At 39.4% G+C, this 27,581-nt stretch overlaps 3 protein-coding genes across 6 annotated transcripts; 2 read left to right on the top strand and 1 right to left on the bottom strand.

Moving 5' to 3' along the window:
* The first annotated feature begins 740 nt into the window (after positions 1-740).
* Positions 741-8,087, top strand: slc7a8b (solute carrier family 7 member 8b). 4 transcript variants are annotated; one of them, XM_041992581.1, is made up of 12 exons: positions 741-829; positions 1,064-1,284; positions 1,874-2,078; positions 2,470-2,621; positions 4,277-4,402; positions 5,239-5,392; positions 5,642-5,765; positions 5,999-6,102; positions 6,490-6,586; positions 6,690-6,836; positions 7,084-7,261; positions 7,423-8,087. In XM_041992581.1, the coding sequence occupies exons 2-12, from the start codon at positions 1,110-1,112 to the stop codon at positions 7,503-7,505; spliced, it is 1,545 nt and encodes a 514-aa protein (XP_041848515.1). In that variant the 5' UTR covers positions 741-829; positions 1,064-1,109; the 3' UTR covers positions 7,506-8,087. The 4 variants fall into 4 exon arrangements, with proteins under 4 accessions (XP_041848515.1, XP_041848516.1, XP_041848514.1 ...); XM_041992582.1 differs by lacking the exon at positions 741-829 and adding an exon at positions 840-943 and having other exon boundaries at positions 6,792-6,836; XM_041992580.1 differs by lacking the exon at positions 741-829 and adding an exon at positions 840-943.
* A 2,487-nt stretch (positions 8,088-10,574) lies between these two features.
* ap1g2 (adaptor related protein complex 1 subunit gamma 2) lies at positions 10,575-25,544 on the top strand. The gene is made up of 22 exons (XM_041992937.1): positions 10,575-10,668; positions 11,278-11,485; positions 11,782-11,906; positions 12,167-12,308; positions 12,916-13,012; positions 13,105-13,181; positions 13,266-13,361; positions 14,840-14,920; positions 15,032-15,130; positions 15,229-15,284; positions 15,875-15,988; positions 18,034-18,174; positions 18,710-18,764; positions 20,474-20,596; positions 21,195-21,284; positions 21,486-21,613; positions 21,792-21,896; positions 22,007-22,154; positions 22,370-22,523; positions 22,706-22,857; positions 23,547-23,645; positions 23,860-25,544. The coding sequence occupies exons 2-22, from the start codon at positions 11,282-11,284 to the stop codon at positions 23,965-23,967; spliced, it is 2,394 nt and encodes a 797-aa protein (XP_041848871.1). The 5' UTR covers positions 10,575-10,668; positions 11,278-11,281; the 3' UTR covers positions 23,968-25,544.
* A 75-nt stretch (positions 25,545-25,619) lies between these two features.
* On the bottom strand, positions 25,620-27,326 carry nedd8l (NEDD8 ubiquitin like modifier, like). Its single transcript, XM_041992938.1, has 4 exons — positions 27,174-27,326; positions 26,315-26,362; positions 26,124-26,206; positions 25,620-26,026 (listed from the first exon to the last, which is right to left on the bottom strand). Exons 1-4 carry the CDS (start codon positions 27,189-27,191, stop codon positions 25,906-25,908), a joined length of 270 nt encoding a protein of 89 aa, XP_041848872.1. The 5' UTR covers positions 27,192-27,326; the 3' UTR covers positions 25,620-25,905.
* Positions 27,327-27,581: the final 255 nt, after the last annotated feature.

Genomic DNA, 27,581 nt, shown 5'->3' with positions numbered 1-27,581 from the left:
TCAGTCAGAGGCAGAAAGGGGAGTGTCTGACCTTTACCATTCTTGGAATAAATTGAACGTGCTGCTATGCCATGCACATGAAATAAGAACAACAGCAGAGATACAGTATAATTAGTAAGCGTTCACTGTATTTTAGTATTTGTCAAAATTCAACATGTTATGTTTATACTGAGATTATCTTTTCAGAAACCAGCTGAAGTTTAGTTATGAATTCATTGTAGTGGTCTGCAGCAATCCTTGTATTAAAACTGTTTCGGCTCTCTTTAAATCTACAAATATAAAGTAGGAAGTCACTGCTAAAACAGACTTCAAATGCTACGTTAATTTTTTTCTATATGTCATTTTCTGACTTCCATCATATAGAGAGTGCAAGCATAGCTACATAAGCACACCCTGTCTGGCCTTATCATTCAACATGCACTTGTCTGCACATACTGCAGAGTACAAGCAGCTTGTGATATATGAAACGTCAGAGGCCAAAAGATGTTATGTTACTAACATAAAAAAAAGTATATTAAACAGCTAATTGGGGACTTTCGTGTTAATTTTAATTTTATATTTATCATATTTTCAAACGAACAAAAGTGTGGCATCAATCCACTCAGAAAACAAAACAAACCCCACTGTTGCATTGAATCGGGGCGTAAGGGGCGTGGCCTCGCGCAAATTGTCTCCACTGATTGGTTGATAACATCAAACCCTTCCACCTATCTAACCTATCAGCTGAAAGACGCAAATATCTTATCAATGCCAGCCGGGAGTGGTTGAATCTAACATGAAGTTTTTCACATAACACGGAGCTTTTAAGTTACCACGGCGACTGAGAAGGGTAGGCCTGCGCTTCATTTTTTTTATATAAAGAGAAATTTATTTCTCAAGTAGTTTTGTTGGTAATTAGATGAAAGAGAGAGTAAGAGGAAAGACAAACAGACACGACAAACTGGTGAATTGTAACATATATTTCAGTTAATAATGGTATTGACCTGGACATTTATGGGGCATTACTTAATGTAAAGATGTAAAATTTTATAGTCTATAAAACAATGTAATTTTGCTTCGGTAGGGCTTAACAGAGAACCGCTGCCCTCGTCACCCGAACCACAAAAAAGATGGGGGAACACCTTGGCCAGGAGTTCATGATGACAGTGGGTTCAGGGAGGCGGAGCAGCTGTTCGTCTGAGCCCGAAGAATGCTCACCTGGAGCGGGGAGAAATGCACCAGGAAGCTCGGGGGTGACTCTGAAAAAACAGATCGGTCTTGTCAGCGCCTGTGGCATTATTGTGGGTACGTCTATTCAACTAGTGTGTTTTCTATAATGTGTTTCGTATAGAAAAGCACCTCGTTGTTTTCTGACTGCAGTCTCCATAACCATCAAAAGTGTGGTTGGAGTGATGTCATAGTTTGTAGGTTTCAGTATCATGTCAACCCAAAGTGGTTTTGAGCAATAGTGGTCTAGGCCCTCTAAAGATCTTTCAAAGTTTTTGTGGATTTTGGCTGCTTTTCCACTCATTTTTGATCCAATCCCAACCTGACCATTTTCAGAGGAATGTGTGTTTTTTGGTTTGTTTTGTTCATGCCTAAATCAATTCAAAGATACCTTAGCAAAAGACCAATTTTAAATTTACCCCTGATTCACTTTACTAGCAGCCAGTTGCAACGATAAATAATTAGTTTGCATTTCTTTTATTCCATCTATGAAAAATGCAGAAGATAACAGTTCATAAGTTAATTGTCATGCATGTCAAACGTTTAACTGGAGTAAAACAGCTCTACAGGAAACTGTTTTTGTGTGTATCCGTGATGTTTTGCTTCAACTATTGTCTGCAAAACATCAATCCTTCAATATCCCTTCTTTTCTTTGTTCCTTCATTAGGAAACATCATCGGATCTGGGATTTTTGTGAGTCCCAAGGGCGTCCTGGAGAATGCCAGTTCAGTAGGGGTAGCCATCATTGTGTGGGTTATTACTGGACTCATCACAGCCATCGGTGCTCTCTGCTATGCAGAGTTGGGAGTGACCATCCCCAAGTCAGGGGGAGACTACACATATGTCAAGGACATCTTTGGAGGACTGGCTGGGTGAGATTGTTGTTTGTCTTAATATTGCAGCAGGTTTAATGTTGCATGACAAATAAGTCTTTTTTTTTTTTTAATAAGACAAAGTTGTAGCATACAGTAACGTGAAATTGTAGAAATCTGCTTCCTGTCTTCTTTGTTGAAGTAATTGTCATTAGATAATTAAAATCTTTCTAATGTAGTTTTGTTTTCCTGGCATCCCAGAGTGTTGTTCCACTTCCCTTCTTTCCTCTTTTCTCCAACAATCCTTCACCGAATTATTACAATACTCTGCTAATTACTGCCTCATTTGCACTGTTGTCCAATACATTTTACCAGGTGAGGACTTGTACTCTGTCATACTGTATGTCTGCAGCTGTGTGCCTCATTAACCACAGACTGTTACTCCTCCCAGGTTCCTGCGTTTATGGATTGCAGTGTTGGTTATTTGCCCCACTAACCAGGCTGTGCTCGCTCTCACCTTCTCCACCTACGTCCTGCAACCCCTCTTTCCCTCCTGCCTGCCCTCAGACACCGGCCTCCGCCTACTGGCTGCCATCTGCCTGCGTAAGTTGTAAAATAAAGTTTAAGATTAAATAACTGCTGAGTGAGGTTAGTACATTGGTACACATGTGTAGAAGCATCTGTTTAAGAAACTCAACAGCCAATGTAGCGTCCATAAGCAAGTGACTGAATCTGTTTAGTAAAACTGTTTGCTAACATCTTCTGTGTTCATGGAGGAGCCTTGTCAGATCTGGAAGAAACTCAGCTTAATTTTCATGATGGGTTTAAGGATAAGTTTATGCAGAAATATTTACTCATAAATAGTTGGAAATATTTGATTTGCTGATTTGCTTTGAGGTTGTCGGTGTAGAAGGTTGACCCTGAAAAGTCAGGAAGCCATGAACTATGCAAAAACTAAAGCACCAATTACAGCAAATGCAATGTTCCAGTTTTAAAGGGAACCAAATGCAGATATCTTTTGTTTTCATTCATTCACTATCTGTACCGCTTTGTCCATTACGAGACACGTGTAAGCTGGAGCCTATCCCAGCATTTTAGCAGGTGAGAGGCAGGGTGTAAGGTGAGAGGCAGGGTACACCCTGGACAGGTCACCAGTCCATCGCAGGGCCAACACAGATAGAGACAAACAACCATTCTCACACACACACACACTCCTAGGGAGAATTTAGAGTGACCTCTCACCGTCCAGGTCTTTGCCAAGCCAAAGAAGCCAGGGTACCCATAGAGAACCCACACATACACGGGGAGAACATGCCAACTCCATACAGAAAGGCCATCAGCCACAGGCTCAGTTGTACCCACCATCTTATGCTTTGGGTCTCCGTCAAAATATTGGGGCTATAGGTGAGGACTGGAACCAGGATGGATTTGCTTTAGTCTCTCGGTTTGGCTTCCTTCTTCACAACAATGGAACAGTGTAATATCCTCATTACTGATAATACACTCATTACATTCTGGCTCTGTCCCACCATCAAGATCCCAGTATTCTTTGTGCACCAGGGTTGTTTCTGTTTTTGATTTTTGTTTTTCTTCTATTTATTAATTACTTTATTTGTTAGGGCAAGCAAATGCTTGATTCTCTGTGAAGCCTACAGATAAGTTTATCAAGAAAAATTATAACCCCAATGATTTGTAATTCTCATAAACTCATATTTTATTCTAAATAGATCATAAACAACATATCAGATTTTGAAACTTAGACATTTTGCCATTTAAAGGAAAATGTTAAATTGTTTTGAATTTGATGGCATGTTTAATTTGCTGGTGACTAGCATTGGAGCTCCTACATACTTTGTTAACAAAGGCAGTACTGAATGCTAGCTGTACCCTTTTTCAGATGTTTGTGGATGTTGGTGGGTGTTTTCAAGTGTTACGGGGAGCTTAAGACAGGTTCAGCAAGTTGGTTTATTGAAGTTCACAGTAAAGCTCTAATCTTTTGCTAATGCTGAATAAGAGTCAGGCTTGAAAGTGCTGTGACACGACACATTTCTTCAATATGCACAAAACCAATAAGGACAGCAAATTAACATTTAAGGAAAAACCAATTACTACACGGTGGATGTGATTTACATCATGTTTTTGCATTTAGTTGCAGAAGATTAAGTGAAAAAGAGATTTTATTTTTTAATTGTGATTTGTCTATTGCTTGAACATGACACTGATAAAGCTTTTCTGGTGTTTTCCCTTGTTGTCCTCAGTGTTTCTGACGTGGGTGAACTGCCACAGTGTGCGATGGGCCATGTATGTCCAAGATGTCTTCACAGCTGGCAAGCTTTTGGCCTTGGGCCTCATCATAATCATGGGTTTTGTCCAAATATTTAAAGGTAGTATTTACTCCATTGTGTCCCATTGCATCATCTGTTTTTCTTTTATAATCAAGGCAAGGCAAGTTTATTTGTATAGCACATTTCATGTATAAGACAACTTGATACATAAAACTTTAACAGCATTAAAATATGGTGTGAAAGACATATTTAAAAATAGGAGCGTTACAAAGAGAGAATTTAAATAAAAACAAACGATGATCTGTCCATTTCACCTAGTCTGGTCTTCCAGTTTTAACTACAAATCTCCCCAACTGGGCCTTCTATAGTTTTATCATCACATTTTATTTTATTTTCTCTATTTGAATAATCTGGACAGAAACCTGGAATTCCTTATCCAAACCTATTTAACCTTATGCATTAAAAAAATTAATCTATAAAAATTATGCTAAAATATATAAATAAATGAATAATTCAGCTATAAGCTGATGATAAAAAAATTTGAAGTTGAAAAATTTCACTTACCATCATAAAATCGTCACATCCTCTGACTCTCACAGGATTTGGGATCCTTCTGTGAAAAAGATTAGTCACATAAAATAGCTCTTCATCATGCTCATAATCCACATACAAACTCATTTATGTTCATGATCCTGAATATCCCACTTAGCGTTGGATGAAAATTTAAAATTGCCTTTTTGTTTCCACCCTTTTTGATTTTTATTTGTTTATTTTTTTTAATCAGTAATACATAAGGCTAAGCTAATGTATATTTCAAAGTATCATGTGTATATATATATATATATATATATATATATATATATATATATGTATGTATGTGTGTATATATGTATGTATGTATGAATACATAAATAAATAGTCTCCTCTGGTTTTAGGTCACTATTACTGGTTGGAGCCAGTACATGCCTTTGAGACCCTCCGTGACTTTGACGTCGGTCTGTTGGGTCTCTCATTCCTGCAAGGATCTTTTGCATACGGTGGCTGGAACTTCCTCAACTATGTCACAGAGGAGTTGGTTGACCCACACAGGCATGTGTAATCCTCAAATCCTACTCTGCTTCCTTTGCTTGTTGGTCACATTTAGCAAAGTTTAGATTAATTTATTTTGGATTAACAGGATTCAGCATTATTGTGCTGGTGAGATTTAAAAGAACACAAATGTGTGCACAATAACAACTAAAACTCAAGTTTTCCATTGACCTCTTTTGACTGTAAACATTATTAATGTAAACCAACTGATATTGATATGATACCGCTCATGTTTTTTTTATCCTGCAGGAATCTACCCCGGGCAATCTTCATCTCTATCCCCGTGGTTACCTTTGTTTATGTGTTTGCCAATGTGGCCTATGTCACAGCCATGAGCCCCCAGGAGCTGATGGCCTCCAACGCTGTGGCAGTGGTGAGGAAGCAAACCCATTATCTCTCTAATCTGAACAAGCTTACTGCTTACTTATTTGCATGTTGAAAACACAACTGGGGATCACCTCTAAATCTGGAGTGATTGATCTGACAGATGCTGGCAGCTGTAGCTTGAGGTCTGTAGGGCTTACCCTGTTTGCAATGTGCTTGGAGATGTCTTGATCAACTTCTAATTTTAAGTGTTTGAACAATAAATTCACTATCTTCTTCCAGACATTTGGAGAAAAATTGCTTGGAGTAATGTCGTGGATCATGCCCGTGTCTGTGATGCTCTCGACCTTTGGGGGGGTCAATGGCTCTCTCTTTACATCATCGCGGTCAGTTTGTCCTCCTGTTCACAATCTCTTTTTCTTTAATAGTGCCTCTAAGATTGTGATGCTTTAAAGTTTCCTCCATGCTTATATTTTAGCTCTTCCTTCCACATAGACAGCAGGAGGAAAATGGACAGGCTTGCAGGAAATAAACCCCTATTTTTTTAGGGCAACATCTAGATTTTATATAAAAGAAAAGAGGCCTAAATGTTGAAAACTGCTTTTCACCCTGCAGTTTTCCACTCTTTATCCCTGAATTTCTGCCTATCTATTCAAACTGTGTGTTGTTGTTTTTTATTCAGAGCTTTTCGCTCAGCTGGCAAGTGCACATGATAAGTAAGCACCATCTGGCTGTGCTCTCAGGACTAAACCATCTTTGGTTCTGCCTCTCAGGCTGTTTTTCGCTGGTGCCAGAGAAGGCCATCTACCACGTCTGCTGGCCATGATTCATGTCACACGCTGCACTCCCATCCCAGCTCTAGTGTTTACTGTGAGTCATGACAAAAATCGCAATATCTACTTTTTCATTTGTGCCCTCACCCCAACCCCCCCAGTGCAAAGAAATAACATATCTCTACTCTTGACACATTTAGCTGATTTCCACTTTGCTGATGTTGTGCTGTGACATTAACACCCTCATAAATTATGGGGGCTTTATCAACTCCCTCTTCTACTGCGTCACTGTCGCCGGGCAGATTGTGCTGCGGATAAAGGAGCCTGAAATATACCGACCCATCAAGGTAGAAGTATTGATTAATCAACTTTTTTCTGCTTTAGAAAACCATCATCTGCATTTTTAGCAGTTTTATTAATGTTCTGATGGTATCTTTCCTTTTTTTTTTTTTTTTTAATGAAAACCATAAAGCAAATACACAGAAAACTTTTTCTTTTTAATCCTAATAAAACTGATGTTGATGCATTAGTTGTTTTTAGAGCTTATTGTTTTGGCAGAACTTTGGGATGTTGGTGTGTCCCATCATATTCCAGGTGAGCCTGGCGTGGCCAGTGATCTTCCTGCTGTTCTGGGCCTTTATGCTGGTCTGCTGCCTCTGCTCTGAGCCTCTAGTCTGTGGTTGTGGCCTGGCCATCATGGTGATTGGGGTGCCTGTATATTTTCTGGGAGTCTATTGGGAAAACAAGCCACGGTATTTTCACATCACCATAGGTAAGGCAACATTGTGATAGTGGTCTTATTTTATAGCTTGGATTCAGATAAAGGAAGCATTCACACAGTATTTTATCTTAGAATTGTAAATCCAGGTTTTAAAGGGTTAAATCAGCTTTAATGTGTCTATGGTATTTTTTTTCTTTCCCAATGACACCCAGGTAAAATGACTCATCTGTGCCAAAAGCTATGTTTGGTGGTCTACCCTATGATGGATGAGAACCTGGAGACAGGAGGGCATTGAAAGAAAGATGAAAATGGAATAAGCCCTGAAATGCTTGACGCATTATGAACAATACCTCACATTTTAGACGCCCATTTTAGAGGACTATGGATGCCTGGGAAATAACTTCCAGAAAGATGAGCTTCACATAATGTAAACACTCTAGTTAAATTTAGCTAAATATATTAATTTGTTTTTGTTAATCTGTCACTCTCAGCACGATTGTTTCATTGTTTGAATTGTTTTGAGATATAATAGCACTGACACAAATGTGAGCTGTTTACACTGTTCTTTGTTTTCATTGTATTTTAAAAAGTTCCACCTTTGCCTTTCAATTTATGAATCAGAGATGATGGAAAATGATGTGCAATGTTTAGTTTTTTATTCATAATGTACATTGTTGATGTAATCATCGAACTGTAGTTACACCAAAATGGACTTTTCAGATAATTCAGCAGATTTTATGCTTTTTTGACTCATTTGTTTGTTTATTTTTGGTTGAATTACAGTTTTAAATTAACACATGAATGCCCCATACACACACAGAAAAGCCTGTTATTCTTTTTAAATAAACAAGAAAATAGTATTTAAATTATGATGCAAATAAATGTGCTTGATGAACTGATTATCATCAGTGTGAATATCTCTTTGATAGAAGATGTTGTGGCAGTTTGCTCATTTGGAGCATTCAGCTGTGTGTCAAGACAATGCCAAGGAGGAAAGACATCAGCAATGATGAGCTGTCCACCAGTCTGGGAAATGATAAAGATCATTTTCAAACCATTTTGAGTCCGTCATTCTACCGTAAGAAGAGTTATTTAAAAGTGCAAAACATTAAAAACGGTTGCTAAAATTTCCAGGAGTGGACGTCCCAGCGAGTTCATCTGTATGTCAGAACAAGTAATGCTCACAGATGGCACAAAAAAAAAAAAAAACTAAACTAAAAGTTACATCTCAAACTTTACAGGCCTTAGCATGTTAAATGTTAAAGTTTGTGACAGTATAATTAGAAAAAGGCTGAGGAAATATGGTTTGTTTGGAGGAGATACTCTCCTTTCTCTAAAAAGAACATGGAAGTTTGTCTTAGATTTGCAAAGTTATATCCGGACAAAGGATTTCTGGAACAATGTCTTTTGGACACAAGAGACCAAAGTGGAAATGTTTAGCCACAATGCACAACAACATGTTTGGTGAAAAGCAAACACAGCATGTCAGCACAAACCCCTCATACCAGCTGTCAAAGCATGATGGTGGAGGGGTGATATTATCAGCTTGTTTTGCAGCCATAAGACTCGGACACCTGCAGCCACTAAGTGGACCATGAACCCCTCTGTATGCATTCTTGGGTCAAATGAAAGGGCCATCTGTCTTAAAGTTAAAGCTTGGCCAATACTGAGCCATGCAACAGGACAGGGATTCCAAAACCACCTGTATCTGACTGAATGGATGAAAAAGTAAAGAATCAAGGTGGCCCATTCAAAGTCCAGACTTCATGTGGTGAGACTCAAAGGGGCATGTCTGTGCATAAGTGAATAACTGCAAACCAAAATGCCTTCATTTATAAAGGGCAAATTTTGTTGTTAAAGGTGATTCACTGAACATTTCATCATAAGATGTTTAGTTCCAGTCTTTCTTTTCTTTTTTAACCCACAGCTTCTGCATTTTTAGTTAGATTTTGTTATTCATTATAGTACAATCAAATACCATTGTGCTATAATGTTTCCTACTTGAGGATGTCTTTATCTCATTTTTACACCTGGTAATGACATTTTTATGTCCTGATACACAAATATTTATAGAAGCAGTCATTTGTTTTTCATGACGCTTACTTTTGATATCGAGAATTTTTAATTGCTACAAATAAACTTTGAATGAAAAAAAGGACAGAAAAAAGTGGGATGCCCTCTTGTGTTGATTATTTTTACAGTATTGTACTTCCCTTGAGTCAGGAAGCTTGTATTAGGACTCATCATCAATGTTTCAGGGTGGAGCTCGCCCACAATGAGCGATCAAATTGCGGAAGTCATGCAGGTATGAAAAAACAGGTGAGTCAAGACAGATTATTCCCAAGACAGGAAGTCTGGACATGAGATCTTCAGAGTAAATTTTGCATGGGGGCATCCAAATAACGGCAGATTATTTTACACCCTTACTGCAGAACAATCATATTTGAAAGTAATATGTAAGCGGATTGCATTTGCACACAAAAATAGAGACAAGAAGAAAACGCTCAGTCAAAAAGTGGAGCTGCATCTCCCTCACTGAACAATTGTCATCACTGGAGGCACTAATGCAGCAAGATATCAAGATGAGATTCTGTAGTCAGTGCCAATCCCATATCAGGAGAAAGTTTCAGTCTGGGACTGAACACTATCCTGCAATATGGCAGTGTTTGCCCACAAAAACAGGGTTTATCAGAGTTTATCTCCAGAATTTGAGAGTGGAGAGGATTCATTTGCCCACCATCAGTGAACTCAACCTTATTGAACACTTGTGGGGTCAACTTGGATGTGTTGTTTGTGTTAGCGTGACTGACACAACCAAATTGGCTGACTTGCAACAAATGCTAGTTGAAGATTGGGATACCATCCAACAGCAGTGTCTGACCACACTGATGATTAGTGTGTAGAGGAGGAACTGGCTTGTTGTGGCTGTGTAATTCTTCCACATACTGAGGCCCGTGTTTGTAAAATCATTAAATCGACAGTATCTCTAGTTTCTTCAGACTTCAACCATCCAGTCTAATAAAAAACACCAAACACGAGTCTAATCTGATATTGGAAAAGAAGATTAGGCAAGTTTTTTATGGGTACAATGCATATTCTCAGCTATGTTGCTAATGGGACTTCAATGTGGCACCATTTAAAAGTTAATAAACAAGCTTTCCTAGAAACATTGTTATAATAGTTAAATTATTCACCAAACACAAATTTCCTCGCCATTTGCACCAATAATGCCTTAGATGAACTGTCTGAATTCAGTTTTACCGAGTACATTTTTTTCAGAGCGTATTGTATTTTGAATGATCCGAACCGGAAGTTGCGTCGTTAGCTTTGCTGCATTGACAGCAGCTTCATGGATATACAGTATTTGGGTTTCCAGCCAACTGCCTACTGCCGTGTGTTGGAGGGGATCGGTTGAACGGGTTTATTTTTTTTTTTAAATAAGCGGCTACACAGTCGAGGTACGTATCAATTTGTAGCATAAACAACCCACCGAAACAGAAAGTCATCGTTAGCTAGCTCTTTAGCCCCGCAGTCTCATACAGGGCTTCACAGCATCCACAAGGTCAGCTCGGTTCTGTCAGCTTGCTAGCCTCTGGCTCCTTTCACTGACCTGCATCACCGGTGACAGGGGCTGTCACGATAACTTCCTAGTTAAATCGTTCATTTACTACTATTTATCGCGTCAACGGCACAAGAAATGTAGATAAACAACAGCAATTTCCTCAAAAAACAAAGCAACCCAGTCTGTCACCAGGCAAAATAGTCTGTTTATTGAAACAGAAACCGTGAAGTTATAAATGGTTTAAAGTGGGCCTCCCTGTATTTACTGTTTTTAGTTAAAGTATTTTTAATATGTGTTGTAGTCAAGTAGAAGCTATTATTAGCACATACGCACCTGTACAGGAAGTGAAACACTAATATGTTCAATAGTAGGGTGTTCTGTTCAATATTTATCTGTCAAACACCCCATAAAACCCCTCTGCCCTATCTCTCTCTCTCTCTCTCTCTCTCTCTCTCTCTCTCTCTCTCTCTCTCTCTCTCTCTTTCTTTCATTCTCTCACACACAGAGCCATGTCTCCATCAGTTCCCTTGCAGGAGATGATTCGGGCCATCAGGTCCGCCAGGACTCAGTGTGAGGAGCGGGGTGTCATTCAGAGGGAGTGTGCGGCCATCCGGGCACAGTTCAGACAAACCGACAACAACGGGGGGAGATCACACAACCTGGCCAAGCTGCTCTATGTGCACATGTTGGGCTATCCAGCTCACTTTGGTCAGGTGAGGGGATTTGGCTAATTCCTGTCATGAGTTTGCTCGGGTTTATTGGAGAATGTGAGTGGGTTTGTATAGTCCTCTGGTATCTGAAGAGAGTGGACTGTGTTTAACACCCTAAAGCAAACTCTATCAATTGTCAGCTGTAAGTAGGCCACTGAATCCCTCTCAGCTCAAAGACCGCTGCTCTGGAGCTGACTAACCTGTAGTTGAGGCAGTTAAAGCAGATAGACTTTTCCCCTTGGGCAAATGTCAGCATTCCCAGTAACAACACATTTTAACAGAGTTGCTCTTCTTGCTAGATGGAGTGTGTCCGTATGATAGCCAGCCCTCGATACAGCGAGAAGCGCGTGGGATACCTGGGAGCCATGATGCTCCTGGACGAGAAACAGGATGCCAGCCTGCTCATTACTAACTCCATCAAAAAGTAGGGACAACTTTCAGCAAACAACTTAATGGAACATATTCATTCACAAATAATGTATATAATTGTTCATGTACAGTTTATGTTTAAGTATGGAGAAAAAGTCTTATTCTCATAACTCAAAAAATATCAGTATATAGCAACAACGGTGCAGAACATCACCATTTAATATAATTATTAAACTGTCTGAAATGACAACAGGATTTGATGGTATTTTCATACCCTAACACACTTTACCTACTCTCAATGTGTGTGTTGTTTAGTGACCTCTCTCACAGTAACCAGTACGTTCAGTCTCTGGCTCTGTGCACGTTGGCCTGTATGGGTTCGGCTGAGATGTGCAGGGATCTGGCACCAGAGATTGACAGGCTGCTGCGAGCCTCCAACTCCTACATTAAGAAAAAGGTGAGAGCCTCCACAGGAATACATATAAATGTATATTTAATTATTCAGTAGCACCTTATAATATTCATCTTACTACAGGTGAAATTGGAATTTCTATGTACTTTATTTGACAGGGTGAGATTCTCATGTTCCTGTAGATAAGAAAACATTTAAAGGTGTCATTTTAAATGCTGTGAAAATATCAAAATTTGTCAATTCAGAAAGACATGAACGCATGTAGCCAAAGCACAGACAGGGAGGGCATGACCTCGGTCCTTAAGGGCCTGCAGGTTTTAGCCGTTTCCCTGCTTCAACACACTCGATTCAAATAAAGCGGATCTCCTGAACTTGTTATCGGGTTCTGGACCAGCCTGTTTATGAGCCATTCATTTGGACCCTGTGAGTGACGGCAGGGTAACAGCTAAAACCTGCAGAGTTGGAAAAGCCTGCTGTACAGGAAGTACTTTTTTCTAATTTCAGTGATGTAGGAACAGTACTTAGATCCAGGGTTTATCAGTTATGATTGAATGTGTGTGTTTGTATTTTGAGATACAATTTGAAAGGCACTTTCTGGGGCCATGTGAGACTTGCAAAACTAATAAATTCTCTCACGCTTTCGAACCTTTAGGCTGCTTTATGTGCTGTTCACATTGTAAGAAAAGTCCAGGATTTAGGAGAGCTCTTTGCTCCCGCTGCTCGTTCCCTCCTCAGTGAGAAGAATCACGGTTGGTAGATCTTATCACGTCTAAAAATCACATCTCACCGATATTGTTTCCAGTATATCCTCATCTTTGTTTGTTTTTTTATTTGACTACAGGTGTGTTACATGGTGCCGTGGTGCTGATCACTGAGCTGTGTGAGAGGAACCCAGAAACACTGGAGCGGTTCAGAAAGGTATGGCGGCTGCACGCGTTCCTTGTATTTATTATTGTGCAGGTACATATGTGTTGTAAGCTGCTTGTGTTGCGTTTTTTTCAGACGGTGCCGGATCTAGTTCAGATCATGAAAGGCCTCGTCATTTCTGGTTATTCACCTGATCACGACGTAGCTGGAGTCAGCGATCCCTTCCTGCAGGTCAGCTTTGATTTCACTCACTTCTGATTGGTTACAGGTACTCACTCCTCCTGGTTTGATTCACTCCATATTAAATTAGCAAAACAATGGAGTTTTGCTCATGTAGTCGGCCTGGTTTGTTCTACATATTTCCAAATGTTTGACAAACAGCATTTGTTTCTTTTCAATCAGAAATTTTTAAGTCTACATTTCTGACTTGAAATTTTTAAACCAAACCCACTGTATGTTGCTTATTTTTTCTTTTTAATTACCCGTTTATTCAGTTGGGTTTCAATTTTAAATAAGAGAAGATCTCATTCTGACTTTATTTCATGAGCTATTAATTATTAAGATTTTGGATTGTTTGGCTTCCACAACATATCTTCTTTCAAACAAGTGGATGGAAAAATGTGAAGTGCGACTTTTAGAGTTGATTTTCCTACAATTTGTCACTTTATGGAAGGTTTTTGTAACATTTTCTCAAAGGAAATTAATTTCCTTGTATCATTGTTAAATTGTACACTGATCAGCCATAACTTTATGACCACCCACTTAATGATCAGAAGGTTCCACTCGTGCAACTAAAACATCCCTGAGCAGCCAGAGTGTGGACAAACAACATTTGAGTGTGTCCTGGAGTGTGTGGGGGTCCACATGGATTGGGCTTGTTTCCCTTAAATGCCATTAGATCCCATCAGATTAGTGTCTGGGTAGTTTGGAGGCCGGGTGAACACCTCAAACTCTTGTGTTTCTTGGACCCTTACAAAGCAGTTTTTGTATAGTTGACTCTTATTTTACCAAAGGAGCCTGTTATTGTAGGAGAGTGCTGCGTTGTACTGGTTGGCAAAAATGTTTAAGTGGTGGAAAATTTTCAAAGTATCCTCCATGTGCATGTCAGGATGCAGGTTTTCAAAGCAAAACACTGTCAGTGTTTTTAATGATGTAGTTGATTAGTGGAGGATTCAAGGTGATGCATCTTTTTTAAAAAAATGAGGCCTCATTTACTTGCAGAGACTTCTTTCACTTAAAAGGGTCTCTTACGAAGAAGGAGAACAGATACTAGAAGGGAATATTTGACACCTGTTGAGCAGGGGACCTTTAAAGTTCATATTCATTTATTTGGTGTCTGCATCTGACAAAATCCCTGATGTAATTTCCCTCACTGACCAAAGTCTTGAACCCAAGCAAATGAAGTCTTTAAGCCTTTTCAATCCCTAAATTTGCTCATTTCTTAAGTAGAGAATTTAAAATTTGATCCACTCTCTGTAAAAGTGGCTGTAACTTGATTAATAATCCCCCCGTGGCTTTCGTATTTGGGACTTCTGAAGTGAGGGGAAGCCCTTTGTGTTCTTTTACGGCTCTGAGTAGTCTGGTTTCTATGTTTCCTCTCTCTATTTCTTTTGTACTGACAGACTCAGGTTTATCATCTCATGCTTCCTTCTGTTACTGCTGGTTCAGTGTACCAAAATAACCCATCCATCTGTTCCCTCCATCCTCAGGTGCGCATTTTGAGGTTGCTGAGGATCCTAGGTCACAACAACGAAGTGGCGAGTGACGCCATGAACGACTTGCTAGCTCAGGTGACAGATGCTCTTAAAAATGGTTGTTCATTGGAAAAAGAAATCCCAGGTCTTTTCTTGTCTGTTGCTGTGTGATTGATATACTGTACTAATGTGTTATTTGCTTTGCAGGTGGCGACCAATACAGATAGCACCAAGACTGTGGGCAACGCCGTGCTATATGAGACTGTTCTTACTGTACTAGACATCAAGTCAGAGAGCGGCCTCAGAGTGAGACAGTGATGCTTCTTACCACATTCATACTTTAGGAATAATGTAGATTAGTTTATTAACAAATGAACATATGTTTCATTTAACTTGTTCTGCAGGTTCTGGCTGTAAACATCCTGGGAAGATTTCTCCTGAATAATGACAGGAACATTCGGTCAGTGTTGCTTTTTTTCCCCTAATTCCATACCTCCTCAGTTTGTTTCTCTTTCCTTTTATCTTTCCTTCCCTGCTATCTCAAGGACAATGGCAAACCCACTGCTGCCAGACAGAGAAACCTCCTCCCAACGGGTTGTTATCATCTCAGTCCACTAATTACTTTCCCCTAAAGCATTTCCTGTAGAGCCACCAGAAGGTCACTGTCTGATCTCTTAATTTTAGGTCATGGTTTATTTCGGCAGTGAGTGTGGAGGCCTGTTACAGCTTCCTAGAGGTTTTGGTTGTTAGTTTTTAATGTTGTGTCTGCATAGGGGCTTTGTGTGCAAACAAGTCTGTCTGGTTTCCTTCTGCAAAGTCCCTGAATCTCACTGTGACTGGCTGACAGTAGCAGGTCAGGTTTAGTCCTGTCAGACCTCCATGAATAGATAAAATCTATCCTGTCCCCACATTAATACTTGATCAGTTATTTTAAGTAAAGAGATCAATTATTTATCTAAGCCAGTTGAGACAGTGAAGTTTTTATAGAAACATTAATGATCTTAGTTGTTGTTTGTACAGTTTTACAATTGATTAATTTTATGTGTTCAGATATATAGCCATGACTTCTCTTCAGAAGATTGTCGGGACAGACCATAATGCAGTGCAGCGCCACAGAGGAACTATAGTAGACTGCCTGAAGGACCAGGATGCATCTGTGAAACGGTAACTTTTTACCTGCACTCTTTTTCTCCAGCATGGCTCTGAAGCATCTTTTCCATTTTTTGCTACACATCTCAACTCTACTCGGTTGTTTTCTGCTACATTTGAGTATCACCCTAGTGTGGGTGGGGTCGTCATAGCAAACATAGCAAACAATGGAGGACATCAAGGCGAGGGCTTACTTGCTGCTCAGTCTATGGCTTTTTTTTCAGACTCAAGTGTAAAGAAGAGAGCCAGTGAAACTTGCTTGAAGACTCAAATAACTGGCTGAATGCACGGAGGGGTGATCTGAGCACATATTTATCACCAGAGGAGAGCTGATCCACTCTAGCTCAGCTAACACCCGACTCAGATTGTTCCCGTATAAATGCTCGATGTAAACATGTGTTACTCTGGTAAAACTATTAATTTAGTGATATGGTAGATCTACTGTATGTATGAAGTGTAATGTAGAGAAGGGGACATTTTATCATTGTATTGAAAAGTGCAGTAAAATGAAAACTTACTGGGAGGAGTGATGGAAAAGGTGATCTCTAAGAAAATCCCAATGAACCCAAAGCTTTTTATTTAGGAGCTTTATCATAAAGGGTGATGATGGATATTTGTCTTGCACACTAAAAACAAGTGATTGCTTGGATTACTTTACTTTGGAAAACAAAGTGTAAGACAATGGATCAGGAAAATGCTCAACTTATTTACTGAAAGGGAAGAAGAATGAGTTTGAAAAGGCTTGGGGACCATTTACAGCTGTTGTAAAATGTATGGACCTGTCAGAGGATGAAGAGCCCTGTTCTGTAAATCCTGACCTGTGTGAAATAAGAACTCAACTTTGTCAAATTCATTTGTCAAACCATAAACTTACTGAATGTGAAATGTGGGAGATAGTTTATGTCCGAGATGATGTTCTGTAATTTGTTATCTATGTTTAATAAGTTTAAGGAAAATGCAATTAGTGCATCGTATTACGAGAAAAAAAGAGTCAGGCTGTGAGATGAAACACTAGATGAGTACAGGAGAGTTTGTTGGGGCTCTTATGAAGGAGTTGCTCTCATGACTCATCTGGTGATGTAACTCTCTGGCCAATAAGTGGTCTGTAGACGTCAAATTTTAAATTCGGTTCAGATCACTTGGAACCACAACCAATGAAGCCTCATCTCCACCAACGGGTGCAGGTCGGGACAGGACTGTTAGGGTGTGGATATGGTTTGTAAACTGCCATCTCGCTGCATTCCCACAGACAACTGTAACCTTACCTGATAGGTGGAGTGTCAGCTGGATAGCGATAGATGCCTCAGCTATGTAATAGCACGACGCCATCGCAGCCCTTCCTTAAAGTAGAACCAAAACACAGCTCAGAAACAAAGGAGGAGAATGGCGGTCATCCATCAGTGTGTTCTTTCTTCTTAACGATGCTTGGTAACGCCATTTTAAACAGCGATTTAATCAACAAAAAGAAAATCTGTTGCTCTAAACAAGGAGCCGTTCCTGCTTAGTTTTTATACCAGGTTGCATAGAAGGTGACATATTTCTTTTAAGCTCCACCCTTTTGGGTCAGATCGGTTAGATTGGAACCCCAACAGAAGGTTCCCAAAAAAGTAGGACGGGTCGAGTCCGTTATTAGGGCACTCTTCCCAGTTTTCACGTGTGGAAACACAAAAAAATGCACCCCAACCTGCACCTGTTGGTGGAAACAAGGCTTAATGTCCTACCTAGTAGCAAAATACCTAGGACCAAGTTCTGCTACCTAATGGAAAATCCAAAATGTTGAGTCGCGCTGAGCCGGTTAGGTGCTAGTGAGAAAAGGCAATTAATGCAAAGATGGTATGGGCTCATGATTTTACAGTGCATTACGTTTAGATCACTTTGAATACTCCAACAAAGTTGTACTTTCCTGTACTTTCCCAAATTTCTTAGACCAACTTCTGAAAGTTGATTCATGCAGAGGAATCAAACATGTGAACACCTACAATATGAGAGCTCTGCAATATCAGCTCAGCAGCAACTGTCTGGGAAGCATTAACACCTTTATTCTTTTTTCATCCATCCAGGCGTGCCTTGGAGCTTTCCTTGGCTCTAGTGTCAGCCTCCAACATCCGCTCTATGATGAAAGAGCTGCTCATCTTCCTCTCCTCCTGCCCTCCTGAGCTCAGGGCTCATGCTGCTAGCGGCATATTCAACGCTGCCGAAAGGTACGTGGAAAGTTGACATATAACTGAATCCCAAAGTGTTTGCTTGAAGGAAATTTGTTGGCTTTCAGTCAACATAAAGTGCCCAAAGATTACTTCAAAATGTAAATTAGCATAATCTAAATAAGATTAAATTATATTTAAACAATGCACAAACCTGTGTTTTGCATATACATAGTGTATGCATGCCAGTACACATTCAGCACTGTCATGCATGTAAATTGACTGAAAGTGTTGTTTTCTAATGTGCTGTCTTGGTTAAAAAAAAAATTTAAAAAAGAAAGAAATCCATGCAGCTGCTGTGTGGAGGCTGTAACAATAAAACTTCTGTACACACACTATACTGTAGACTGTCTCCACTCACTGATAGTTTCTATCCAGCTGACACTGACACTGAATAGCCTTCTGTGTTTCTAATTCACATTATTCAGTGACTTGATGCACTTCTGTGTGTGTGTGTGTGTGTGTGTGCGTGTGTGTGTGTGCGTGCGGGCGTGTGTGTTATTTACCCGGCTGTGTGTGTCTCTGTCCCTGTCAGGTATGCACCCTCCCAGCGCTGGCACATTGACACCATCCTGCATGTCCTCACCACGGTAAATACAGATTGAGCCACTCATCCTGCTGCTTTTTAGATGAGTTTTCTCACACAGACTTATATAAGGAAGGATGTTGCCTTCAGGTCTGAAAAGTGAAGTGAAAAAGCCTTTAACCTGTGTTTGTTTTCATAACCACCTTTCAGGTTTCTAAAAGACAAGAGTAATTCACCTACAATGCCAAAAGACATCAAAGCCCTGGGTGGCATCACAATATCTGTTTTTCATGCAGTCAGTGGTCCTCCCTCACACGTCTCAGCTGTTTTCACACATGCACAGTTGAGAATTTCTGGAGATCGTTTAAGTCCACATTTTTCCTGCAGTTACAGTTTACGGATGTTCACAGCAGGAGATTGTTTGATGGAAAAGCTTTCTCACAGCAGGAAATACTGTGTAGACTTAACAGGAGTCGGGACATGAAGCAAAAAGTATGCAATAGAAATCACTGTTGTCTTAACAGCAGGCGTAGAATTAAGATGAGGCCCCCTCCCTATCCATATAAACCACTCATATCTGTACTACATGTATTTATATGTATTTGCAATGGCATCTCTGGAAGCAACATTGGCAGGAAAGGTCAAAGTGCGAATAAGCACTTTTAGAGTTGATTTTAAGTTGGAGAAATGTTTTCAGAGCTGAAAATGGGAGGAAGAAGGATGGAGGCAAAATGTGATGCAAGAATCTTGCTGTGGAAATCTGCATTTTCTATACAGCACATTAAAAACAGCAAGCATGGCTGCATGATGGCTGTGTGTCTGAGTGTACATACAGTAGTGGGTAGTGAGTGAAAGGCAGTATGCTGGTCAGTAGGAAGGAAAGCGAGGCAGCGCCTCTGACCAGTGTGCACGCTGGCTCAACTCACTCAGCAGGAGTAAATGCTCTGAAAATTTGATGCTGTGTTCACACATCTCTGATGTTCTGGAGATTTTAGAAAGTGGGCTGGCTGGAAAATCTCCACAAGAAGTTGACAGTGAATAAAGATTTTGAACATTGCAGGGCTCTGTTGCACGTGTGCAAACAGCCTCTGTAAATGCTCTGGAAGATAGATCCTTATTCACATGATCCCATTGAGTTATTTTTCCAGACTTTCTGCTACGATAGCTGGCTGAGTAATGCTTGGACCAAAAATCTTGGAGATTTTATATTTGCAGATGTAATCCCTCTAGAACTTATCTGTGTCGAAAGCTCGTCACCATGAATTTGTATAAATATCAGCAATGTTCATGCATTAAGATGTTATTCACCTGAATATATCTGCCAGTGAAATGTTTTTGGCTACCAAAACATTTGCATGATGCTCCTCACCAAGTTAACCTTGCTCAAAACTCTATCATGCTGTATATGAACAACCAGGACTTATAACACAGCCTAAAAGAGGTTTTTTTTTTTATCTCCCAGCAATAAGATTTTGCTGAAAGTGGTTTCTTATTTTGATTTAGTTATTTTTAAAAATAAGATAATATGGAATGGAGATGTAAGACTTGGTGGGTATTTAAACTTGAAGTAATGATTTCATGTTGCACCCTGTTACATCCTTCTATAGGCTGTCATGATTGTTATTAATCGCAACTGATATATCAGCAAGATGAAGGCTAAAACAGATGTATGGAGGTATCTTTGCCGTTATGATCTGTATGAATTATGGAAACAATGGCAAGGTGTACAGCTAATGGAGATGGTTTATGTCTGTGTGATTCCCACTCTGACAGGCAGGGGGCGATGTTAGAGATGAAACTGTCCCCAACCTGATTCAGCTCATCACCAACACCTCAGAGCTGCACTGTTACACCGTCCACAAGCTGTACCGAGCTCTCACCACTGACATCTCTCAGGTCTGTGTGTCTGAGGAGTTTCTCCATCAAGGAGCACATCAGAGTTGTTTTTGTTTTGTTTTTATGTGTTTGAAAAGTGTCCACATTGAGGCATAAGCTATCAAATCTGTACTCAGATAATAAGGTATTATTATATTAATGTTATGGTACACATGAAGGGAAAAAATTAATGACTCCAGTTCATCTTTAATCTTGATTTAGAGTAAATTATAGATGCAAAATTGAAAGCATTTGTTATATTTGTTGCCCTAAAAAATGCATCTGATATCATTTTCTCTTTTGATAAATGGTCTGCAACAGTCCTGAACCAGACAGAGCTTGTTTTACAGCTGTGGGAATAGCTGGGCTTTCAGTTTGAAATTGGCTGATGTGACCAGATTTATTTTTGGATCCATGTCAGAGGAGCAGCCATGTATTCATCTACAGAGTGGTGCACTTTCCCATCTTCCACCACATTAACTTTCTGTGAATTCTTGGAAAAATCTGTGCCTCAAACTGCTTTGCAAGGCAGTGTGACAAAACATTAGCATGTTACTCTTTGTCTGTATTTCACTGAGTGAGATACAGTACTGAAAGTAGTCTTTTTTTTTATGTGCAGCAACCTCTGGTCCAGGTGGCGTGCTGGTGTATAGGAGAATACGGAGACCTGCTGCTGAGAGGAGAGTGTCAGGAGACTGAACCTGTGCAGGTAAAAGGAGCAAAATGAATACCATTGCTTTTAATTAGCAGATTATGCAGCAGTTGTTCTTTTTTTAAAATATTGCACTGTCTGAGTAAAACAAATCCATCTTCTTTGTCTTACACTAAAGTGCCATAATTGTAATTTTAGTCTTATTTTAAAAATGCTCTACCAGCTTTCTGAACCTGTGTTAAAATGTCTCTTGATCAGGTCACAGAGGACGATGTCCTGGACGTCTTAGAAACCGTTTTACAGTCACACATGTCGTCCCCGGCAACAAGAGGCTTTGCTCTCACCGCCACCATGAAACTGAGCACACGCATCACTGACAACGTGGAGTAAGAAAAACCTTTTTGTAATTTTTCTTTGTTGTAGTTTAGTCTTCAATACATGTTTGTATGTTTGGGGGTTTCTTTGGGTTCAGGGCTGCAACATCCAGTCTAAGTAAGACAATTCCTAAACTTTACTGCTGTTTTGTTTTTGTTTGTTTTTTTGTCATCGCTTTACCCCTGGCAGTCGGATCAGAAGCATCGTCAGCATCTACGGCAGCTGCATCGATGTGGAGCTCCAGCAGAGGGCAGTTGAATACAATGCTCTTTTCAAAAAATACGATCACATGAGGTAAGCAAGAGGGAGCTGACCTATTTTCTCCTCCTTTTTATGTAGAAAATGTTCCCACTTTACATATTGTGATTTTCAGAGACAGAGTAAGAGGCTCCTTGTTTCCACAGGGCAGCGGTTCTGGAGAGGATGCCTGTGATTGAGAAGAACTCACCAGGTCATACCAACGGGGAAGCAACAGGGGAAAACATCAAGGAAGTCCAACCAGCCAAAATCATCCAGGGAGAGGTGATGCTGCCACAGCAGCCTGCTAACCAGGTCAGGGTGACACTTATTACTTTCTGATTAGATTGTCCAATCTAATGTTCTTTATAGCCTGCTTTTGATTGTGAACATTTTAAGCATTGTCACATCAGTTTAAAGCATTAAACCCTTCAAATGTAAAGGTGAGGTCTTCATGTGTCTTCATCTTGCCAGCTTTGTTTTTATTCCTTTGTTTGAAGCTTCCTCCTCTTCTCTATGCTTTTCTTCAGGTGTGTGATCTTTTGGACTTGCTGAGTGGCTCTCAGGAGCCTCTGCAGCCCAGCCCAGCAGAAGGTAGCAAAGCCTTGCCTGTCAATACAACCACGACTGCCGGAGACCTCCTGGATCTGTTGGGTGGGTTGGAGCTCACTCCTCCAACACCAGGTCTGCCGCTCATACATCCTCTGATTAAATGCTAAACCTAACAGAGACAGAGTAACACAAAACATGATTTTGGACTTGAAAACCAAGAAAGTTAAATTCAAGGTGCTGAAATTTGTGTAGTAAGATTTATCTGGTGTAGTGAATCTATGCAACTTTTTCTAATAAATGTCTGTTTTCCATAGCTCCCACACTCACGGTGTATGAGAAAGATGGCGTGGCTTTGGCACTAAATTGCGAACGACAATCGGACTCAGCCTTGACAGTCACACTCACAGCCTCCAACTCCACTGACTCAGACATCAGCAGCTTCACCCTGCAGGCTGCGGTGCCCAAGGTTCGTATCGTCACCACTAACAAAATGCTTAAAAGAGGCTCTAAGAAAGATTTTTCCATCATCTACCCGCATTTGTTTTCCTAACTCACTCACTAACCTGTTTTATCTCGAATTTTAGCGTTATATTCTATACAGCCAGATAATGGGATGAAATTCAACTGAAAGGAGCAGATTTTGGGTTATAGCATGCCTTGTTGCAATATACACTGGTTAGTTTAAGCCTCTTTCAGATGTGAGATGCATAACAATGCAGGTTTCATCAGAGTATTGAAGTGACCGTAACTGTAAGTGGACACAAGAGCATTATTTTGGACGCCACTTTCCTAAATGTTAGAGGTTATTAAACAGTAGGTGTGAGAAAGGAGTCTTACAGGATTTTAACTCATGAGGTGTTGACCCACTCAGACCAAAAAAAACCATAGTAATCAGCTTTAGACCTGTCTTTGGAGCCCACTTTGTGTGTGTGGGGAGAGTCTAAAGCTCTATCCAAACTATTATCATTAGCATAAAAGCTGGGATACTAGCTTTTATGCTAATGAGTTTTTAAAATCCTGGCTACACCCGTGTGGGCAGATCTTGTGAAATTTAGGCCCATTATGCTCTTAATGGTTAACAACAACACACCAGATGAAACTGAACATGTTTTTGTAGTTGCTTCTAACTTCAAAGCTTCATTTGATCCCCTCCAGAGTGTGCAGTTACACATGAAGGCTCCCAGCGGCGACTCTCTTCCTGCACGAGGCGCGGCTAAAGTGACCCAGATGGTGGTCCTCAACAACCCAAACAAGGTGGGTCTGCAGAGTGCAAACACACACAAAAAAACTGGTCTTTCTTTTGTATCACAACGGCTCTCTAGATTGTCTGGAAATAAAAGTAGAATTAATCTTCTTGCATCTCCGGAAGACTTTTTTTTTTTTTTATAAAATATGACATGTCTGGCTGTGTTTTACTGTAATCTCAGTTAAAGTCTAACATTTATCTAAATCCTGCCGTGCCTTTCAGGTTAATCTGAAAATGAGGATCCGCATCTCTTATACCAGCCAAGGATCAGCTGTTCAGGATACCGTCCAGATCGACTCCTTTCCTGGAATTAACGCACCTGGACACTGATGACAGCCTAGAGTCAGTCCTACAGGACTATGTGGATGAATTGGCAGACGTCTCTCTAATGGAGTCTTTATGCCGTTTCTTATAGATGGCTGGTTTTGTTCTTTATATCTGAGGAGCAGATCACAGGAAATCACAGCCTCTTTTAAGGAGTCACATTTTTTCTACTCATCTGGAAAACAAGCATTACTATGATAACACACACCTAGGAATCTGCAGGTATTATATGGAAGAAGTTTGTAGTTTTTGGTACAGGATTGTAATGACCACTGAAAACACTAACTTTATTTACTAAGTACTCTGTTTTTTATTTGTATCTGAACTAAAATTCTCCACAAATGACAGAATATAATCCGATCTTCATGCTTTCACTTTAACAATGCAGGTATGACAGACCTGTTAAAAAAGCTGGGCGTATATAGTAGCTATTTAATGACTGAGCTTATTTAAAGACTAACAAATCATCAGTACCTACAGCATGCTATCATAGTTTGGGCCTGTTTTGCAGCCTCTGGACTGGACGTCTTACCATCAGCAATCAAACAATGAATTAAAAAATAAACAAGGATTTTTTTCCACCTGGATAATTTCTTTTAGGTAGCAATGATCTTTGATGTCATATTTATGGAGAAATGTTGAATTGTTTTAAGTGTTCAGTCTTTAAAGCATCTTTGTACTGTTCAGGATTTTAATTTACAAGGTACTACTGAATATTTCAAGTTTTTGACACAAGTAATTAGTTTTTCTGGCTTTTTTCTAGTTCATGTAAGCCACTAAAACACATCACACCACTCCAGTGATGCCCCTTCAACAGAAGATACTTATGCTGTTAAACATAGGTACATATGAATTAGTCACTACTGCTGCTTTGTTTTATTGTATTGCGTACTCTCAATTTTTATCAAAAACAGAGACATCAATTTTAGATTTAAGGGTGGAGATTTTAAATACAACCGTGTGGGTTGCCTTTACTTATCTGTGTGAGAGCTTACAATAACCAGGTGTTTAACTCCTGATTCATTCCCCTGTGCCTTTTATCACTTTTTAAATATATTTTCTTTGAAGGCCAAGAATATTTAAATGTAAATTAAGACTTCTGGTTATATTTCCACACAAGCAACACTTTTCCAGACAAAAACTCCTATCCTGTGTTTACAGATGTTTAAAATTGATTTATTTATGAGTACAGTATGTACAGTGATGCAAGAATAATAGGCTTGTTATTGCCTATAAGGTTTATTTTTGAGATATTAAATGTTTAAGCACAACTAAGAATTCTAAGTTTGTTTGGGTTGTTGTTAGAAGTGCTACAAACAAATCTTAAGGTAAACCAGCATGTTATTATGCATTCAATAAGCCATTCATTACATGCTCACTGGTTGTTTTTAGAAACTGTCAAGATACAAGACATCAGCAATGGTGAAGTAACCAGATTTCAGTAGAATCTACTTGACTTCATATCATTACCACGGCTAATATGTGAAGACCAGAGAGGATATTACATAATCTGTTTGAATTTTCACTGAATATTCAGTCTTATGTCATTTTTCTAATAAAACAAATTCTCAGGAGTGACTTGATTTGGTGTCTGATCTACCTGGGTGTTTTTTTTTATTTGTTTGTTTTTTTGTTTTACAAGAGGACAGGACTTGGAGTAATTCAACTTCGGCATTTATTCACAAACAAAAAGACCACAGTGTTCTTAAACTGTCTCTAACAAAGCATGGGTGCCTGTATCAACTGCTTGAAACTTAAAAAGCCAATTTGGGTTTACAAAAAACATCTACAAAGGAAGTAGAACGTCCTTTTTGGGATGGTTGATTCTTATTTTCTTACTGCCTATTGCATTGGCCGGATGAGTAGAATTTTAAATTTCTCTGCTGCAATGTGGTTATGAACACCTATGTGTTGGCACTCTGCTAGTCTCATGACAACAGCAATTCATGACGAGGACAGATGTATGCTGCAACTGTGGGACATTGAGCCTCCTCTTAGCGCCAACACAAGATGGAGCACCGAGCCTCCCTGGATCTTGTAGTCTGCAGCTGTTTTCTCATCATTCCTGAAGGCAAAAGTACAAAAGGCTTTAGAGGAGAACATTTAAAAGACTATCTTCATACTGCTAACAGCGTGAGATGAAATACAATGGAGGCGCTCACATCTGCTTTCCACTGTAGATGAGCCTCTGTTGCTGTGGAGGGATCCCTTCCTTTTCTTCTACTCTTTCTTTGATTCGCTCCACCTTGAGTCACAAATACAGGGCAGTAAAAAGCAGGGAAAATAATCAACTGTTCTTAGGTATGCATTTATTGCATTGTTCTTTACACAAGGACTTATTTCAAGCTGTTACCTTGTCTGTGGGCTCAATATCAATCTCGATTTCCTTTCCAGTGAGAGTCTGAAAAGAACATAACAGACCTGTTAAACTGCTACTATCTGCACTTTACAAGCATCTTATGAATATGTACATGTATGTAGGGGTGTATGGGTATGTATTTATGTATATATGGACATATGCATGATTCCTCCTTCTAAAAACATAAGTAGCGAAGTAGGATCATTGTTTAAGGTAACCATTCATTCTTTGGGTGAGGGGTAGGAGTAAATAAGTTTTACTTCTTCCTACCCCTTTTTGGACATGTTGATTGGTATAAATATACTGCTATATGGCTATGTATGTTGTTGGTAAAGAAGTGACCGGTCTAAAATAAAATGACAAACTAAACTGAAATTTTTAAGCAGTGGATTATCATTAAAAAAGGTGACAATATAACTAACAGGCAGTGTGTATGCTATGTCAGTAGGTAGACGATCCAAAGCACCAGTAAATATTAAAATAATAACAGATTATAACGTATTGCGGATTTCTGTGACCTTCAAATGTGTTTTTCCAGCTGCTTTAGTGATTAATTAATTTAACTTACACAAATCAAAAAGTTAGCAAGCTGTCCAACACTACAGCTACAGGGGGGAAAGCGATAACTGCATCCAAAAGTATAAATCAGCGGGGTCAATAGATAGCTGCCGGGTTTCTTTGGAACGATGCTTGAAATATTTAAGGATTTAATTTGTACATTTCGGGTTTTTACAGTGACTCAGTTCCAGAAACAAACCGGCGGACCTGTCAGTATATTAGCGGTCTACCGAGCAGAACCAACGAGATCTAACACCTGCGGCAAACTTCAAACTCTAATAAAACATTTTCTTACCTTTACTTTGATCAACATATTGAATAAACAATATACTAGTATTACAAAAAGTAGTACGTATTAACTGAAGAAAACAATTAGCAAATTAGCGTGTAACAACCAGCTTGACAGCGAAACTGCCTTGACTTCCGGCGTAGCAGACTAACACTCCGATGGGACCGACTCATACCACACCAGCAGAATGGTTCCGGTTAGCAAAAATAGAGATAAAATAAAAATAAAATAAAATAAAATAAATAAAAAATGAATTAATGAATTAAAGAAACTGCAACAAATAGCGCCATGCCTTTAGTGTTATATTGACATACAGTAGTCATTTTCAATTATTAATTACTCAAATAAGTAAAAGCATAATGTCTATTTCGTTGTTCTTTATTTGATTAGCTGTTTTGTTACATTTTTTAGAAA

The sequence above is a fragment of the Melanotaenia boesemani genome, chromosome 8 (genome assembly GCF_017639745.1).
Source record: "Melanotaenia boesemani isolate fMelBoe1 chromosome 8, fMelBoe1.pri, whole genome shotgun sequence".
NCBI lineage: Eukaryota > Metazoa > Chordata > Actinopteri > Atheriniformes > Melanotaeniidae > Melanotaenia > Melanotaenia boesemani.
Note: the sequence above shows the minus strand (reverse complement) of the source record. Positions and strands in the feature narration are given on the sequence as shown.

Coding starts and splice junctions, on each gene's coding strand:
- slc7a8b (XM_041992581.1), top strand. CDS start 1,110: ATGGGGGAACACCTTGGCCAGGAGTTCATGATGACAGTGGGTTCAGGG. Junction 4,403..5,238: donor TTTTGTCCAAATATTTAAAG/GTAGTATTTACT, acceptor CTCTGGTTTTAG/GTCACTATTACTGGTTGGAG. Junction 6,587..6,689: donor TCCCAGCTCTAGTGTTTACT/GTGAGTCATGAC, acceptor TGACACATTTAG/CTGATTTCCACTTTGCTGAT.
- ap1g2 (XM_041992937.1), top strand. CDS start 11,282: ATGTCTCCATCAGTTCCCTTGCAGGAGATGATTCGGGCCATCAGGTCC. Junction 18,175..18,709: donor ATATTCAACGCTGCCGAAAG/GTACGTGGAAAG, acceptor TGTCCCTGTCAG/GTATGCACCCTCCCAGCGCT. Junction 20,597..21,194: donor TCACCACTGACATCTCTCAG/GTCTGTGTGTCT, acceptor TTTTATGTGCAG/CAACCTCTGGTCCAGGTGGC.
- nedd8l (XM_041992938.1), bottom strand. Junction 26,207..26,314: donor ATATTGAGCCCACAGACAAG/GTAACAGCTTGA, acceptor TTGTGACTCAAG/GTGGAGCGAATCAAAGAAAG. Junction 26,027..26,123: donor ATCTACAGTGGAAAGCAGAT/GTGAGCGCCTCC, acceptor TTTTGCCTTCAG/GAATGATGAGAAAACAGCTG.